General features: G+C 40.5%; 1 protein-coding gene across 5 annotated transcripts in view; it reads right to left on the reverse strand.

Moving 5' to 3' along the window:
* The window catches only part of LOC148646869 (NLR family CARD domain-containing protein 3-like), an 823,351-nt gene that overhangs the window by 230,640 nt on the left and 575,810 nt on the right, over window positions 1–16,901 (reverse strand). For 3 of the 5 annotated variants that reach the window (XM_088608929.1, XM_088608928.1, XM_088608931.1), the window contains 4 exons: window positions 16,594–16,707; window positions 14,804–15,113; window positions 14,317–14,386; window positions 5,443–7,192 (listed from right to left, as the gene is read on the reverse strand). In XM_088608929.1, coding sequence (XP_088465055.1) covers window positions 5,443–7,192; window positions 14,317–14,386; window positions 14,804–15,113; window positions 16,594–16,707 — 2,244 coding nt within the window. Of the gene's footprint in view, window positions 1–5,442; window positions 7,193–14,157; window positions 14,292–14,316; window positions 14,387–14,803; window positions 15,114–16,593; window positions 16,708–16,901 lie in introns of those variants that run through there. The other 2 variants (XM_088608927.1, XM_088608930.1) reach the window with 2 other exon arrangements.

Here is a 16,901-nt window from a genome sequence, read left to right on the forward strand (position 1 = left end):
CCTTAGTTCTTAGAAAGAAGTTCTTAGTTCTAACCTGGAGTTTTTTGAAAAAGTAATTTCTGCTCACCACTATAAGATGAATGAACTGGCTCTGCTTATTCAGTCAAGACAGGATTAAACTAACTGCTCTGTGCTCTGTTCCACTGAAACCTGAACAGAGTTCAGACTCTGTGGTGAATCTGCAGGGCTTCTCTTTACTACGGTCAGACTGGACAGCTGATCATTCACTTTAGCTTAAAGGTGGAGGTGTCTATTTCTGTGTGAATCAACAATCATGCTCGGGTCCTGTGGTCTAGAATCTTTGTTGTACTCTAAAATACTGCTCTCCAGAGTTAGAAATGGGAATTAGAAATTATCATAAACAATCATGAATAGCAGGCCTTCAGAGAATTCACCACTGTTGTACTAGTGGTTGTTTAAATACCACTGGATGTGAATGCAACAATTAGTGGCGAAAAGCACTGAGGCTGAAAATTCATATCCTTATTCCCTAGTCATTCTTTTGGGAGATTGTAACTTTGCCAAACTGAGGAAGGTTCTCCCCAGCTATAAAAGAGAACTAGAAAAATAAAATACTGCTACTGCTTTATCTCTGAGGCATACTGAGCACTAGTCTGCACCCCTCTCTGCCAGTCATGTGTTAATATACAGTATTTCTTGTCCCAAGACACAAACAGAGATTCAAAGAACGTAAACCAGCCATAAGAAGTGTAACACAGTGGTCAGCTGAGACTGTGAAAGTGCTAAGGGATTGTTTGATACCTCAGACTGGAGCATGTTTAAGGAAGCCTGGTGTGAAATTCTACTACAGGTTTAACACACAAAACAACCTGCAGCAGACTGCTGTAGACAGCCAGTGTGGCCCCTCCAGCCACCCTTTATCATTCAGGAGCATGATGTAAGATGATATTTCTGCAAGCAGAACAGCAGGAAAGCATCTGGGCCCGACCTTGTATCAACAGCTATGACGAAATCTCATGCCACACAGCTTGCTCCTGTGTTTACAGATATTTTCAATGTATCCCTTAAGCAGGATAAGGTATCATACTGTTTTAAAATGGCTACTATAATACCAGTATCTCAGAAATTCATTGTGAGCTGCCTCAACAACTACAGATTGGTGTCCTTGACATTTGTTATTATGACATTTTTCTGAGTGACTTATAACCAATTTCCTGTCTAACGTACACTTGGGCCCAAGTCAGTTTTGTTACAGAACAAAAAGTTCAGTGCCTGATGCCGTTTCCCTGGGGCTCCATGATACATTTCAACATCTAAAAGCACCCAGCACATATGCTTGGATCCTTTTTAATGGCTATAGTTCTGCTTTTAAGATGATCACCCCTCTCAAGCTTTTTTAAAAGTTTGCAGAGAAGGGTATTGATCAGACTCTGTGCTATTGGCTACTGGATTTCCTTTCTGATAGGAAGCAGCTGGTAAAACTGAAGAATATCCTCTCTAAGCCTCTCGCTCTAAGCACAGGAGCTCCTTGGGGTTGTGTCTTATCTCCTCTCATTTACTCTCTGTACACAAATTAGTGTCTTTCACATGCAGGTTCAGTCAAAATGTTCAAGTATGCTGATGGCTCTGCTCTCGTAGGGCTCATCACAAACAATCTTGAGTCAGTATACAGGAATTAAATAGCTCATTTAGTTAAACAGTGCAACCTCAACCTCAAACAAAAATGTGAGCAAAACAAAAGATCTTGTGGTGGACTTTTGGCAAAGCAAAGCAGCACAAGTTCAAGGCAGTGTAACGAACAGTTCTTTCAGGGCCCTATTCAGACGACACGATCCGGGGTAGAATGGGGAAAACACGGGGGGAAAAGTCATGCAGGAGACGGGAATGAAGACGGGGGGCGTGTCCAAAGTGCGCAGGTGTCCAGGGGGGTGAGTCCGGGGCAAACAATCCAAGAGTAAAGTCAAAAGGGAAAATCCAAGACGAAGGCAAAAGATCCAAAAACCGGGCGGTCCAAACGAGACAAACGATTTAAAAACAGGAGCCGGGTCGGAACCGGCAGGGAACAGGAACAAGAAACAGAAACTAAAAACATAATGGATCCAGGCGCAGTCAGGTTCCGGGCTTGTGTGATGCAGAAACCAATGCAGAGCCCCGAACTGAGTGGGCGTCTGGCTTTTAAGGGGGGCTGGAAGGAGGCTGGAACAAGGGGCAGGTGCACAAAATCAAGTCCGAAGTAAAAGAGCCAGAGCGCCCTTAAGGGGGAGGGACTACAATCGTGACAGGCAGGGTACACCCTTGACGGGGCGCCAGTCCATCGCAGGAAAAGTGCAAGCCAATCATACATGGGGACAATTTGGAGGCCATGGTAAAGGCAGACGGGGGAAATTTAGCCCAATCACTGGGATAACTCCCTACTCTTCTTGAGAAATTGCCCCGGGATCTTTAATGAGTCAGGACCTCGGTTTAACGTCTCATCCAAAAGACGGTTAGTACATACAGTGATCAAAAAAATATATCCAATTTCCTGGTAGTCTTCCACATTTATGCATTTGCTTTGCGTAAAAAAGATAGAACAACAATGGTATTTTGATGGAGGAAGTTTCTTGTTGTAACTTTTTTAAGCAAGTCAATCCAAAGACGAATTGAAACTTTAGATGTTCTTTCAACTGCCTATTTAAAAAGGTTGAAAACCCTGAAACCCTGAAAAAACAATGGCCAGACAGAAAATTGCAAACATTGTTATCCTCTCATCAAGTAATCCAGTGCCTGAACTGCCCAGAATGTGTTACTATTACTCAAGATGTTCATACATAGTCACATAATTATCCAAGAATAAGGCACTATATGTTGGGGATGAAAGCAGCTAGAAAGCTACTTCCAATAGCACAAATGCAGCACTAATGAATGAGACCTGTTTGGTTCTCTTGCACCATTTTAGTGGAACTTAGTGACATCACACCCCCGAAAAAAGATGCTATATCTTGGAAACGGAAGGATCACAAACATCACATTCAGTGGCACAAACCAGCACAAACAGAGCATTCACTAATGCGGTGGGTTTCATCATTTGTGCTGTTTGAAGGTGGGGCAACTTCCACAGACAGGTCCCCAGTACAAATGGTGACACAATAGTTTGAAACATGGCAGCCAACTGTAAAAGGTTGTGAATGTAAAGTGAATATTTAACAGACTGATATATAAAATAAATAATAATAGTAAAATAAATAAAAATAATATTTCATATGTATACTCTGTTGACATTATTAGAGAATGAGTTAAAGATTTTCATTATAAAAATATGTTAGACACAATTGCTTTAAAAAACATTATATTTCTATGACTAACAGCACTTTCTCATGCTTCCTCTACTGCTCTTCCATATTATTCCTGCAGTAAAAACAAATTACCTACAGTTTGTATGGAAGCAAACTGATACATCTCAAGAGTATTCAGAATGGACTGAACTCCAGTCGGGACACTCCACTCAAAGCACTTACAGATAATGGGGACTCCCCTCCACCACCACCAATGTGTAGCAACCACTTGATAATGCAAAGGCAGCCAAAGTGCGCCTGAATTTCATGAATTTCAGGAGCTACTGTAGTTACGGAAATAAATACAATAAGTACAAACCAAATACAATTTAATCTTGCTTTGTGAAACTGAAAATACAACTTTTGTCAATTTACTAAAGCTACTGTATATGGTTGAATAGTCTCACTTTGCGAAATAGACTCCTGGTGCTCATTGAACACCTGCTGGGTACACCCTTCCTGAAATCGAATGTGAGTATGAAATAGGTTAATAACTTCTGCTTTAAAAGACTTCAAATTTGTTGGTTAAAGATTGTTTAAGTTTAAGCATGTTCATGTTGCTACAGTGAAAAGAACTGCTATTCAGTTTAAACTGTGCACACATACTTCAGCATGACCTGTCTCACTGAAATGCTCATGATATCAATCCTCTTTTTTCATGTTTTGTCTGTTACCCCCACTTCTCAGTCTGCAGGGGTCCCAGTGTCCTCATCATCAAGTGGAGAAGAAGGGCGACGAGGGAGATTGTTGTACAACATCAAAAACAGTTCGTAATTTTTGTCTTATTCCTTACTCTAATTTTAGATTTTAATTATAAAAACATATCACCACAGTGGCTCTAATGATAAATATTTAAAAACAAATATGTATTTAAAAACCTTAATTGTGATTTCTGTTTAAGGGCGTCTTTAAATTATCTGACTCCCTCTGAACATCTGGTACAACTGGTTTTCACTCAGTCTTCAAGTTTTGCTTACTCATTTACATTATTAATTTATTAAGTATACTATTTTAATGTTTATCTGTGATATATAAAAATAAGTCAATACAGTACACATTATTGTATTTTATTATTGAAGAACGAGTCTATTAGCTAAAAGCACTGATGCATTGGGCAGGAATTGAACCCAGGAGCTCCTGGGTCACAGGTGAAAATTCCACCACTCAACCAAAACTTCACTCAGTTCACAAGCCTTTCCTTTTTCCATTACAGCAATAATGACAGCAAAATGTATTTAAAACAAGCACTTCAACAAAACCTTTCCAAAATAACCACAAGTGACTGAGGAAAACAATTCGACACCGATACAAGCTACCACTACAAGCTATATAAATATATTTAAAATAATAAATTAATATTGATAATGACATTAAGAAACTTATTATTTTCAGCTACCAAAATGTCCCTTTAATTACACGATTGCATATTAATATTCTGTATTAAGTGCATTTCAAGAAATAAGACAACAGATTAAGTAAAGCTAATATCTAACACACTACAAGTGCCACCTATCGCTCTTCTTTGGCCAGTGATGTTTCTGTGGGCAGTGTACCGCAGTGTGGTATAGGGGCTGCTTTTGTACAGTCCTTGCCTGCTTCAGGCTGTAGCAAGTCTGACTTGTGCAATTCCCACAGACACAAACCAGTCACAGACAAGTAGTCAAAAACTAGACCATAAAATAACTAGAAAAATCTTAGAAAGAAAACAAAATCCCTACAGTCTCCCCCAGCCCAACCCAACCCCTTTCTAAAACAGCTGCCCTGGAAACAAGCAGCACTGGCATGAACCCTGACCACCCTCAGCACTGATTTCCTCACTTCATACATGATGGACACATGAAGCAGCTCCAAAAAAAAGAAAAAAACACAGAGAAAAAATAGTAACATGAGACATGAGCTGGAATGTCTGAAGTTTGAGTTGTGAACTTTTCACTTGGCAAACTGCCATTAGCTTTATATTTTGGCATTGTACCGTAGAATCAATAACAAATAATTTAAAAGAAAGTTAAAAATAGTTAATTATGGGATTTAATGTTGAAAAATAAAAAGTGTGCTAGAGTATAAGATAAATATACTGTATCTACTTCACTTCACTGAGTACCAGCCAGAAGTCCCCTCACAGGGACAGTTTGGACCTTGCATGTAAAGTAAATCTGAGGTTACTCACCTAAGGGTTTTTGTTTTCTTTGCCACGGGTAGCAATCTCCGTACACACGCCTGTGATGTAGCATATTCACTCATGTCAAAGACATCAATCTCTTTCTCAGACAGCAGTGAGAAATAGGCGAGTGCTGAACACTGGGAAGGTGAGAGGCTTTGTCCTGAATGTTTTCCTTTATCCAGAGTCACATTGAACTCATCCATTAATGACTTGTCCTCCAGTTCACTCAGACAGTGGAAAAGGTTAAAGCATCTTTCAGGAGAGGACGTTTTTCTAATTAGTTTTTTTATGTGTTCTGTTGTTTCCAGTATGTCACTGGAGTGATCTTGTGTGTGTGACAGGAATCCCTTTAGAAGCTCCTGGTTGTTCTTCATTCCCGTTCCCAAGAGGAACCGGACAAACAGGTCAAGGTGACCAGTCTTGCTCTGGATGGCTCTTCTAAGTGCAACTTCATTCAAGTGGAACAGTGTGGAAGCTGGTGGGTTTCTTTTCTTCAGTGGGTTAATATTTTTGTTCTGATGGGAACCTAAAACATACAGAGCTGCAAAATACTCCTGGACAGTCAGGTGTAAAAAGCAGTACACCTTTTCCTGAAACAAGACTGACTCTTGTTTAAATATTTCCTTCCACACCCCTGAGTAAAGGGAGGAGTTGTGGAGATCAATGCCATATTTTTCCAAATCATTTTCATAGAACACTATGATGTTTTTCTTCAGACTTTCAAATGCCAGCTTTCCCAGGTTCAGAATTGCTTCTTGATTTATTTTGAGGACAGTTTCTTTCTTTTCTTTTTGTTCCTTTGCTGTCAGTAAGACAAGCAGAAAGTACGTATAGAAATCTGTCAGTGTTGTTGGATTTGCCCCACTGTTCTCTTCCAAAGTGTGCTCCAGAACAGTAACTACAATCCAGCAGAAAACAGGAACATAGCACAAAATGTAAAGACTCCTCAGTGCCTTTATGTGTGAAATAATTCTGTCTGCTAGAGCTCTGTTCTTACACTTCTTTCTGATGTACTCTTCCTTCTGCTGGTCTTCAAACCCTTGGACCTCTGTCACCCTGCTGATGAGCTCTGGAGGGATCAGACCTGTTGCAGCTGGTCTGGAAGTGATCCAGATGGAAGCATTAACAGGAAAGTTCCTCTTGATGAGGTTTGTTAACAACACGTCCACTGAAGCTTGCTTTTTCACATCAGACCACCTCTGGTTTGTTTTAAAGTTCAAAGGATGTTTGCTTTCATCCAGACCATCAAAGATGAACAGGACTTTGTGGCTATCTAAAACATTATCAGAGGATTTTATCTCTGGACAGAAACACAGAACCAGTTCCTGTAAACTCATTTCTGATTTGATCAAGTTTAATTCACGGAATGGAAGAAAAAATATAAAATCGAAGTCCTGGTTGTCTTTTCCAGTGGTCCAGTCGAGAATGAATTTCTGCACAGAGAATGTTTTCCCGATGCCAGCAACTCCCTTCATCATTACAGTCCTGATTGGAATGGTCTGTCCTGGCAGTGGCTTAAAAATATCGCTGTACTTGATGGAGTGGATCTCTGATTTTGTGCTTTTGGAGACAGTTTCTACCTGCATGACCTCATGTCCATGATTCACCTCAACACAGCTGCCCTCAGTTATCCACACGTGTGTAAAGATGTCATCAAGGAGGGTATGCTCTCCCGGCTTAGCAATTCCCTCAGACACAACTTCAAACTGCGTCTTTAGAGCTTCCTTGTGTTTGTCTTTCAGTGTCTGCAGCCACCCTAAAACAGAAAGAACACGATAGTAAAGACACAGTCTGAGGCTGCAGTAGAAATCGTGACAGTGTGATGTGATGACAGATCTCTTACAGGGACACCAGCTATTGAGGTTTACAAGTGTGAGACACAATCAGAACAGATGGACACAGATAAAGTCAAGAGTCACACAGTCCATTAGTTGTCCTAGCTGGAGGTCCGGCAGTGACTCCTCATTTTTAATCACCCTCTGATAGTCATGTCCTGGTCTCTCACAGCCTCACAGACACACCCTCTCATGAAGACAATTTCCTCATGGGAGTTATTTTCATTCCTTAGAATGACGACTGATTCTGCTCTATCCTGGGTATCAGAAAGCCAAGCTGTAGTTCAAGATGCTAACTGACCATTGTGGCAAAAGCCAAATGTGTCATAATATTTACTGCAATTTACTATTCCTTAAAATATTTAAAATATCGATCCACTGTATTAACGTGATTGTTGAATTTACTGGAACAATTAGAAATTGAATTAGTAAAGCAATATTCACACATGGATTAAAATTACACAATAAGTAATTTATTGAAACAACAGCAAAATGTGCACTGCAAACCAACAGGAATATATATACAATGTCTATAGAGCTCCCTTTCAAAATTGTCACCCTTAGTTGCCTTAGAGTAAAGACCAAACACCCTACCCCTCAATATCCAAGTGAATAATATTCTACAACTTTTTTAGCAAATTAATAGTAGATCTAGAATCTGAAATAGCTTGGTTGGATAAGAGCCCACCTCTTGTAGCAGCGATTCTAAATTAGCTCACGTGTACCCAATCACCTTCAGAATCAGATCTATTTGATTTACAAATTTATTAACAAATAAAGTAACAAAACAGTAACATATACTGTAGGAGAAATATAATGAACTGTAATGAAATTCAAGAAACAAGGGCTATCTGAGTGAACAAAGTAAACCCTTGGTTTAACAGACTAATAGGAGAAAGGCGACCATTTTTGTTACTTTCCGTTAAATCACAATGGCTTTTTTTCCCAACACAAAATCATATATAGATTATACTTCATGTATTTGTTTTCCCTATCTTTTAACTTATTTTTAAGAATTGCAATCAACCTTATGACATCTTTTCTTGTTTTTTTATCCTAAATATACAGTACAAGATCTGTATTTCACACGTCTTAAGTACACTGATTCACTGAAGTATATGAAACAAACACTAATAATAAGCAATTGACCTGCCAGTATAGTGCACCATTGATATTCCAAACTTTTATTTTTAAACCTATGTAGTATCTTTACCTTGTTTTAATATTTTTACATTACATTTTTGTGCATCTTTTTCTTTTCAAATAATATATAAAAATACAGGACTGCACTACTCTGTAAAACTGCCAGGAGGTACAGTGAATCTTTAATGAATCATTGTGTCTAACATTAGGTTGATTATATTTTAATAATAAAAAATAATGTTCACCCATTAGTACTTTCCTAAGCTAATCATACAGTACAGTGACACTAATATAATTTTTTGCTGCTTTCATCAAATAGTGTACAAAAGCATTAGCACATTAGTGTTTATTTTACTGATTGTAGACTATATTATATGTTGTTATGTTATATGTTGGGAGTGTACAGTATTACAACACAGGTTAAGTCTTAGCACTTTCACATTGAAAAAATAAGTAGCTGCTATGTTGGTGGTTATATAATACATCGTATAAGCATTCTAATTATTCTTGGCTTCATTTGTTATGTATTTTGTGTAACTATGCAGCAGTGGAAGGAGCCGCGGTGAATGAGTGAGTCGGCGCCCCGTCTGTGAGGTTAGTGAGAAAATGCGCCGTTATGTGAAGCAGCGCAGCACCGTCGTGTAGAGTGGCCCCCAGGCTGGACTTGCCCTGTCTAACCGGGATCTAGCCTGGAAAAAGACCCCGCTTGGCGGCGGGGACCAGACTGGATTTACCCTGTTTAACAGGGTCCAGTCTGGGAGAACAGGAAGGGAGCGAGCGCAAGGCCAAAAATAAAAATTTAAATTGTGGAAAAATTATATGTCTGCCCCAGTATAGAGACAGAACGGGACAGGCTAAAAGAAAAAGAAACAGCCTCACACTCGATTAAAATCCCTTCTGGGATTGCCGGTGCACAAATCCTCACCCTGTTTATCCTTTTCGGGGAGGTGCTCAGTGTGCCTTTAAAGAGTTCTCACAGCTGCCACCCATCTTTCATCAGTGCAGCTGTGATTACAAAGGAGACTTTTTCCTTTTGTACTTTTTTCACACTGAACACACCCCTCGTGTGTAGTGCCACAATTGTTAACTCACATTGTAAGGTTATTACAATGTCTATACTATAATCTTTAATCTATACTATATTATCTAAGGCGGTGCTCTGGTGTCATGAGGGAAAAAAATCATATGTACTGTAGGATTTTGCATACCACTCTTGTGTAGGGCAGGCTTCATCATGGCTTTATAAGCAGCATGAGCCTTTGCTGTTGGAGGAAGAAGAAGATGGGTAGAAATTCAAATAGGGAACCAGTTGCAACAACAAAGTAGAGCATCTGGACCCCAGTGTGCACTGAGCTCAATTTAATGAGGATTTCTAAAGGTTAGAAGACTAAAGGGAAAGTACCACAGCAAGATCTGGTTCAAGAAGCCCAGCTGAAGCAGCAGTGGAGTTTACATGATCAAGGTCTCAGAGCTCCACAAGAACACATGTGCTCCAGCAGCTGGGACCAGTTAACTGAGGTTCAACAGCTGTCAGAGTGGGGCTCTTGCAGGAGCAGCAGCTAGTTTATCTTACACTAGCAGAGTATAATGACCTGCAACAAGCACAGGTAAAAAAGATATTAGAAAGACCAGAGGATATGTGAAAAAAGAAATGGATATTGTACTGGAGGTTACAATACATTTTTTTTCAGCACTACCACAACAAGGAAACAGTAATGAAGTAAAATTGAAATCTTGGACCTTTTTTTTAGCTCTGTAACAGGGCACCTGGATCTGGGCACCTAAGTATCTATTAGGATACCAGAGGGAGATGTATAGATACTCTAAATACCCGGGGAGAATGAGTGTTCAATCAGCAAGAGGTTATTAGGGGACTGGTGTCTCCTGTGTGAAGCCAGGTTTAACTATGTGAGTATTCAGGGAGTGAACGGTCCTTGTCGGCTCAGGAGAGTCAGACCCTGAGCTGATACAGTGTTTCTGTATCAGCCTGCCAGTAAAAAACAAGACAGAATGGGGAAACCAGCCAAAATGGCAGAGTTGAGGTCTCATTTCACTACTTTTTTCATAAAGTACGAGAAAGCCATACAGTTAAAATGGTTAAATACAATGATATAGGTCCACATGCAATGCAAAAGATCCAGTCAAGTCAAGTCAGGAGTTAATGTGAGCAATTCCCTAATATTCAGCTACCATCAAAGGGAAATCTGTCACAGACTCCTTAGGTTTTAAATGCAATTTTAAGTGATTTTAAATTGACCATTTTTTCCCTTCAGCGCAGTGTTCAGCAGGTGACAATTTAAAGAGTCAAAACATACTGCACTGGGAGACCCTGAAAGAAATGGACTGTTTTAGTCCTGAAAAAAGCAGACTATGAGTGGACCTGATACAGGTACATCCTTTTCCTTTGTTACATAAGGCTCAACGTTATCCTCTGCACATCATCTTCAGCTTTTTTGTTGAATATCCTGTAATGTAGTTATATCAGGGAAACACCTTAATGATTTGATTTTATTAATTACTGTTTATTTTCTGTTTCATTACTGAACCGTACAATGTAGAGTAATGAAATGTATAAATGTAGTATGCAATGTAGTATATTGATACAGCTGTTTGAAGGAGCTGGTTTGAGGTGTCTAAGAATTTAGAGACAGTGGTTAACATCTATCTAATGAAAATATTCATGCAGATCTCAGATGCTTTGAAGAAACTGAGGTGCTTTCCGAGTTGTAGTGGTACTGACACCAGTAGTGTGACATGCTTCTCCAGATCACTGTCACCCGTAAAGATCAGATTCAAGTTATTTGAACCTTATTCAGAGAGTTTGCCATTCTGTTGTTTTTAGGAAACTCTGATTTCCTATATAGAGAATCCCTTGGTTAAAAGCAGTCTCGCCAGGTCAGAAGATATATTTTTAGAACAGGGAGACAGGTTCGATTCACAGATTCCCATTCCCTCAAGAAGGCAGCAGCTACTCAGCTACAGTTTCACATAAGTTCTCACTAACTCACTGGTACTGACCAGAGCAAGGAAATCAGATCATATCATCCTTGTTCTAGCAAAGCATCATCTCAGACAAGCAATTTCCACAGAAAGCTTTAAAATAGATCTTAAAACCCTTCTTTACCAACAAGCCTATCAACTTTACTATTACTAATTTCCTATCTTTTTCCTTCTTAGATATTAAGTTTCCTGACTTCTTTTTTAAGCTTTTCTTTTTGTGAAGTACATTGAGATTAATTGGAATGAAATATGCTATAATAAAATAAAAATATTGTTATAGTTATTATTAGAGATTGGAGGTCATTCTCTTTAGTGCAGAAGGAAGGTCTATCTCTCTTATTGCTCTGTATAGGTGTTTTATAGCAGTTCAATACTTAGTCTGGGGTTTTTCTGATTGGTCAGGTGTCTCTAATTGTGTTAACACTCAGGTATATTCTTAGTATATCTTTACAATTTGGCAGTTGTGATGAGCCCTGGGACAACACAACTGCAAGATGCAGTCTCAGTCAGAGCTCGGGAACAGGAATCCACAGGGAGGCCAGGCTAATAGGGAAAAGCTCTCCAGACAGAGCGGACACAGGATGCCCGGCAGGAAGGAGACTGGGAAGAAAAAAGTACCCCGACAGCCTGAGAGAAAAGGGTGAAGAAGAAAAAGAGCCAGAAAGGTGGCAGGAAATAGGACAGAGAAAAGAAAAACCTAAAGTGCCAGAGCAAGGCTCTTAGGGAATAAAACATGATGAGGCTGCACGGGGAGAGGCCCTGATGTCCTGGACAACAGAAGATGCCTCCTGGAAGCGGTTCAGAACCGCAAGGAAAGGAGGCCAGCAGAGAAGAGTCCAAGGCTCCAGGGTGGGGGCCAGGAGATGCCATGCAGTCAGGAACTGAGTGCTGCAGGGCAGAGAAAATCTTTGAGAGGAGCTGAATCAAACTGGAACTGGAGTCAGAACAGACTGATTCAGCGATGAAAGGTGAGGGTGGTTAGTGTCCACCCCAGTGATCTCAGCCCTGGCAAATCAGCCTGTAGACAATAATTGGGCAGCCTCTGCATCAGAGAGGAATCCATTGTTGAGCTCCCAAAAAAGGAGGACACTTGGATATCTCGGTCTTGGGATGGATTTGTGGTGCTGACCTCCAAGGGAAAACAATGATTCAACTTCAGAGTGAAATCTTGGTGTCGAGAATCAAAGACAGGGGTGCAAACATGCTTAGAACTCCAGAAGCTGCTGAGGCATCTGCCCAGGGAGCTAGAGAACAGAACAGAGTGCAGACAGGACAGGTGAAATGAATACAAATGAAGCTGAGAACAAAAAGCACTAGTGCACAGAAAGGGAGTTAAGGGGGTGAAATGAACAATGACAAACCACTGTAAAAGCAGTGCCTCAGCATTAAATAGGGAAAGAATAACTGAGTAATGAATTGTTAATTAATACTTAATACAGATCAGTGAAGGAAAGTAAGGCTTGTGCAGCTGGTCCTGGAAAATCATGAGCCCTCATGAGAAAGTAAGTTTCCCAGGGCGAATGCTAGCTGAGAGATACCATATTGGTGCGATCGTAACAGGGCTATTATAGAATTAATAGTTATTAGAGATTTTAAAGCTTTTATTAAAGATTTCTAAAAATCTACCTTTTGCTTTCACCAAGACAATGGGTCAGACTTCACTAACATTCCAAACTGGAGGGGGGACCTAGAGGGAATCAAGATATATATATATCTACTGACATCCCAGTCAATCACCAACTGTGATTGGTGCACACAACTCATTTCATTGGTTTGCTCACTGGCTTCTCTATCCAGCTAGCCTGGCAATCTGACTTTTCCAACAATGTGACTGCAACAGTCTGAGTCAGGATTTGTTCAAAGACTTCAGGCTGAGAGAGTGCAACAGTAAAAAACAGAAGAAATCTTGTTTTTCATAAACCAATTGTTATGTTTTGCCTTTTAGGTTCTTCTTTTGTCATCATTATGAATATCGAAGCATATTCAGTAAAAAGCTACACTTCAGACTAACCTTGTCTTCTATGATCTCACTTTGCGTGATCCAAGCAGATGACTGTGCACAGGCTGTTTTAGAGACTGAAGTTCAGTAAGATGCTAAATTCCCTGCATAGCTGTTCTCAGCAATGTGAGGCAAAGCTCTCTCTCCTCCTTTCTCTCCACCAGGACACTCCCAGCACAGAGAAAGCAACTGGAGAAACTACAGCAAATACTTTGCTCAGCTCTGACATCGGCAGGAAGTTCAAATTCATCCATGGCCACAAGTTCTTTGATCTTTGAGTACAAAACTTCTACAGTATATTAACATTACAATTCTCAAGTTTAACTATTATTTTGGACACAGTTCAGGATAGTACATGCATATTTTCTTGTCTTTGGGAATATGAATGTGATTTAACCACTGATATATGATATTTTAACAAATACTCCCCTGTGCACAACAGGGAGCTTGGCTGCCCAGGCTCAGCCAGCAACTTCCCTGTTGCGTGATGCTGGAGAACTGGGTTCGAGCCACAGTGGTGGAGGGCCAACCTGAGGTGGGAGCAGCGAGGGCACATGCCCAGAGAACCCAAATCCGTTACAATATATATATGATACTGATATATGAGATTCAAATAACCTTAGCTATAGACAATAATAATAGTTATTTGCTCATCTTTAATCCCTGAGTGAAGGATCAACAATTCATATTACAACAGATTGATTCACAAATATATTCCTTTACTCTTGTTAGTTTGTTATGTATGTTTTAGTGTTGTATCAACAAAGTGTTTACTGTATATTTAGAATCCATGTGTAAGACTTTAAATTATTATGTTTAATTGATTCCAGTTGCCAAAGCACACTCATAAGTACACACTGACCTGGTCTGTTCTTCTCCTGAGAGACACTCTCATACACTAACCTGTTTGGTCAGTCTGGAATCCTCCTGTACAGAAATCCTCAGGTTCACCTGTCACAGCCCTCCTCACATCCTGAACATACAGAGTAGAGAATTGGCAGATTTTAGAGGAATCAAGAGACCTGAAGTTTTCATAGAAACACAATAACAGCACCTATAGTGATTACAGTTCCACAGTAAGAATAAATGACCATCCTTCAGTGTTTCTGTACTGAGATACTGAGTTGTGGTCACTAATGTATTACACTGTATAGTACATGTGAAATAATATAGCACACAGTCAATGAGCTGCCCTCAGTGATGAGTGTGTATTAATTCAGCCACACAGATCACTACAGATCTCTGTCTGTGAGCACAGGGAACAGATGGCACAGCACAGAGACACACAGAGTCATTCAACCCTTACAGGTTCACTGTGAATCAGCTGGTGAAGAGAGTGTCAATATTCAGCACTGGTCTGATTTTAGAGAGTGTGACTGAAGTCTCTTACCTGTGTCATTACCTGTTCTGACATAAAGAAGGTGTCATGGCCCCTGTGTTCCTGCACTGAACACAGACTGCAGATGAGAGTCTGATCAGTCTTACAGAACAGCTCAAGAGCTCTGTGGTGCTGCTGACACAGACTGGGCTCCTGGTCTCCACTGATGTCCACCAGTCTGTGTTTCTGCAGGGCTGGGACTGTGTAGTGCTGTCGAACATGTGTCTCACAATAAGATGCTGGGCAGACATGGCAGTATTTCACAGCTCGTATCTTCTTGTCAGTGCAGAAATCACAGAACACATTTCCATGCCCAGCAGATCTGTGGACAAACAAAATAATGAGGATTCTTCACATTGTGCCTTTAACTCAGAGACAGAGAGTCACAAAAGTCATGCAGAATCCCTCTATACTACTCCTTACACAAACAAAATACAGGCACAAGAATTCATGCCAGGAGAGGAAAGAGAGGAAATACAGAGTTCAAGACAGGCAAGGCATACAGAACTCAGGACAAGATGACACACACCCTCAAGTTAAAAAAAGTCATACTGTTGCTGTTACTGAACTGTCCTCTCAGAAATATATATGGTTTTGCCTCTGAAATTATGTTTACTTCTGTGAATCTTTAAAAATGTCAAATTTTATTTTTTTAATTTTATTTTAATTTAAAATTTAATGTTATATCAATTTCTTTAAAACAACAGCACCAGATCATTTAAATATGGAAAACTAACAAGTTCAGCTATTTTTTATTATTTAGAGTTTCCAGTTTCTCCTGGATTCAGACTCTCTGGACACAGCTGTCCAGTCTGAAGCGATGAAACAACAGCTGATCCTGAACAGTGCTGCGCATTCTCAGATAGAGCTGCTGAAGTGAACCTGCACAATACACAGTGTCTGACAGCCCTCTTGTACCAGCTGCCTTCATGGCAATTCATGACCAGGAGCTCCCAGATATCACTGTCCTGCTCCTGTGGCAATTATCTGGTCTCCACATGCCCTCGAATACATGCTGGGGATGGGAGATGCCTGTGTGTGATGTTTTACTGTGGAGAAACCACTGCAGACCAGCCTGCACACATCTTGACTGAATGAGACCTTAATCCAGTGGCATGGAGCCCATTATGATTTGAGGTCTCATTCTGCTGTAGCCTTCATTTACCAGTACAGACACTGAGATATCCCAGGTTGTTCATTTCTTCCTCCTGCACTGTCTTGATTTGGCCAGAGCACTGTGTGCTGAGTGTGCAGGAGTCTTAACAGGCCATTATGGTACCAAAAGACACTCCAGGATTGAATAATTTCTATACTTCAGCCTGTTGGCTCTGAGCCCACATGCCTAATGGACTCCCTAACTAGCCACTGACAAGGGGCTGAACTTTGTAATCCAATAAGTACAATAACAATGTGACACACCCCAACTGACAATAATAATTACAGCTGCCACCACCACCACCATCATCAGGTTGTCATCAATCTGTTGCCAATACAACTGACAGGGAATTCAGCCCAATAAAACAAGGTTCACATTATGGCGTAAATGGACAGAGTGTCCTAATGGAGCTCCTCTTCCACACTCTGGTGGTTGATCTGTTGAACGGTCAGTCTTCATGGACACACAGCTGGGAGCTGGATCTGCAGCTCTCGGCCTCTGTCACACATGATGTGAAGACAACTTCAAGAGCCAGATATCTTTTGAGTAATCCGGATCCTTTATTCTGCTGCTTAATCACTCCTGTGCTACAGCCCTCTGTTACCCACAACCTGTGTGTGTTTCTCATGTGTCTGCATGACCTCACCTGGGGTCAGGGGCGATGGGTCCTTCTCTGAACTCTATTGGTGGATTCATTGAGCCGTCACTCTTTATGGACACACAGCTAGACACTGGTGACCCTGGTCTATCCAGCTTGACTCTGTGAACAGCACAGGCACAGACACCTAACCTTATTCAGCTGAATAGTCAATAACACTCTTTCCGGATTGCACAGGTACAGTTCTTTCAGCCATCAGAGTTAAACATTTGTGCTTGATCCAGTGCTTGATCTCTTTTTGAGCCCAAGGCTGTATCTAGTTACTCTCCTCTGGACTAATTGTTGAGCAGTAATCT

This window comes from Lepisosteus platostomus, chromosome 16, assembly GCF_059453375.1.
Source record: "Lepisosteus platostomus isolate fLepPlt1 chromosome 16, fLepPlt1.hap1, whole genome shotgun sequence".
Lineage (NCBI taxonomy): Eukaryota > Metazoa > Chordata > Actinopteri > Semionotiformes > Lepisosteidae > Lepisosteus > Lepisosteus platostomus.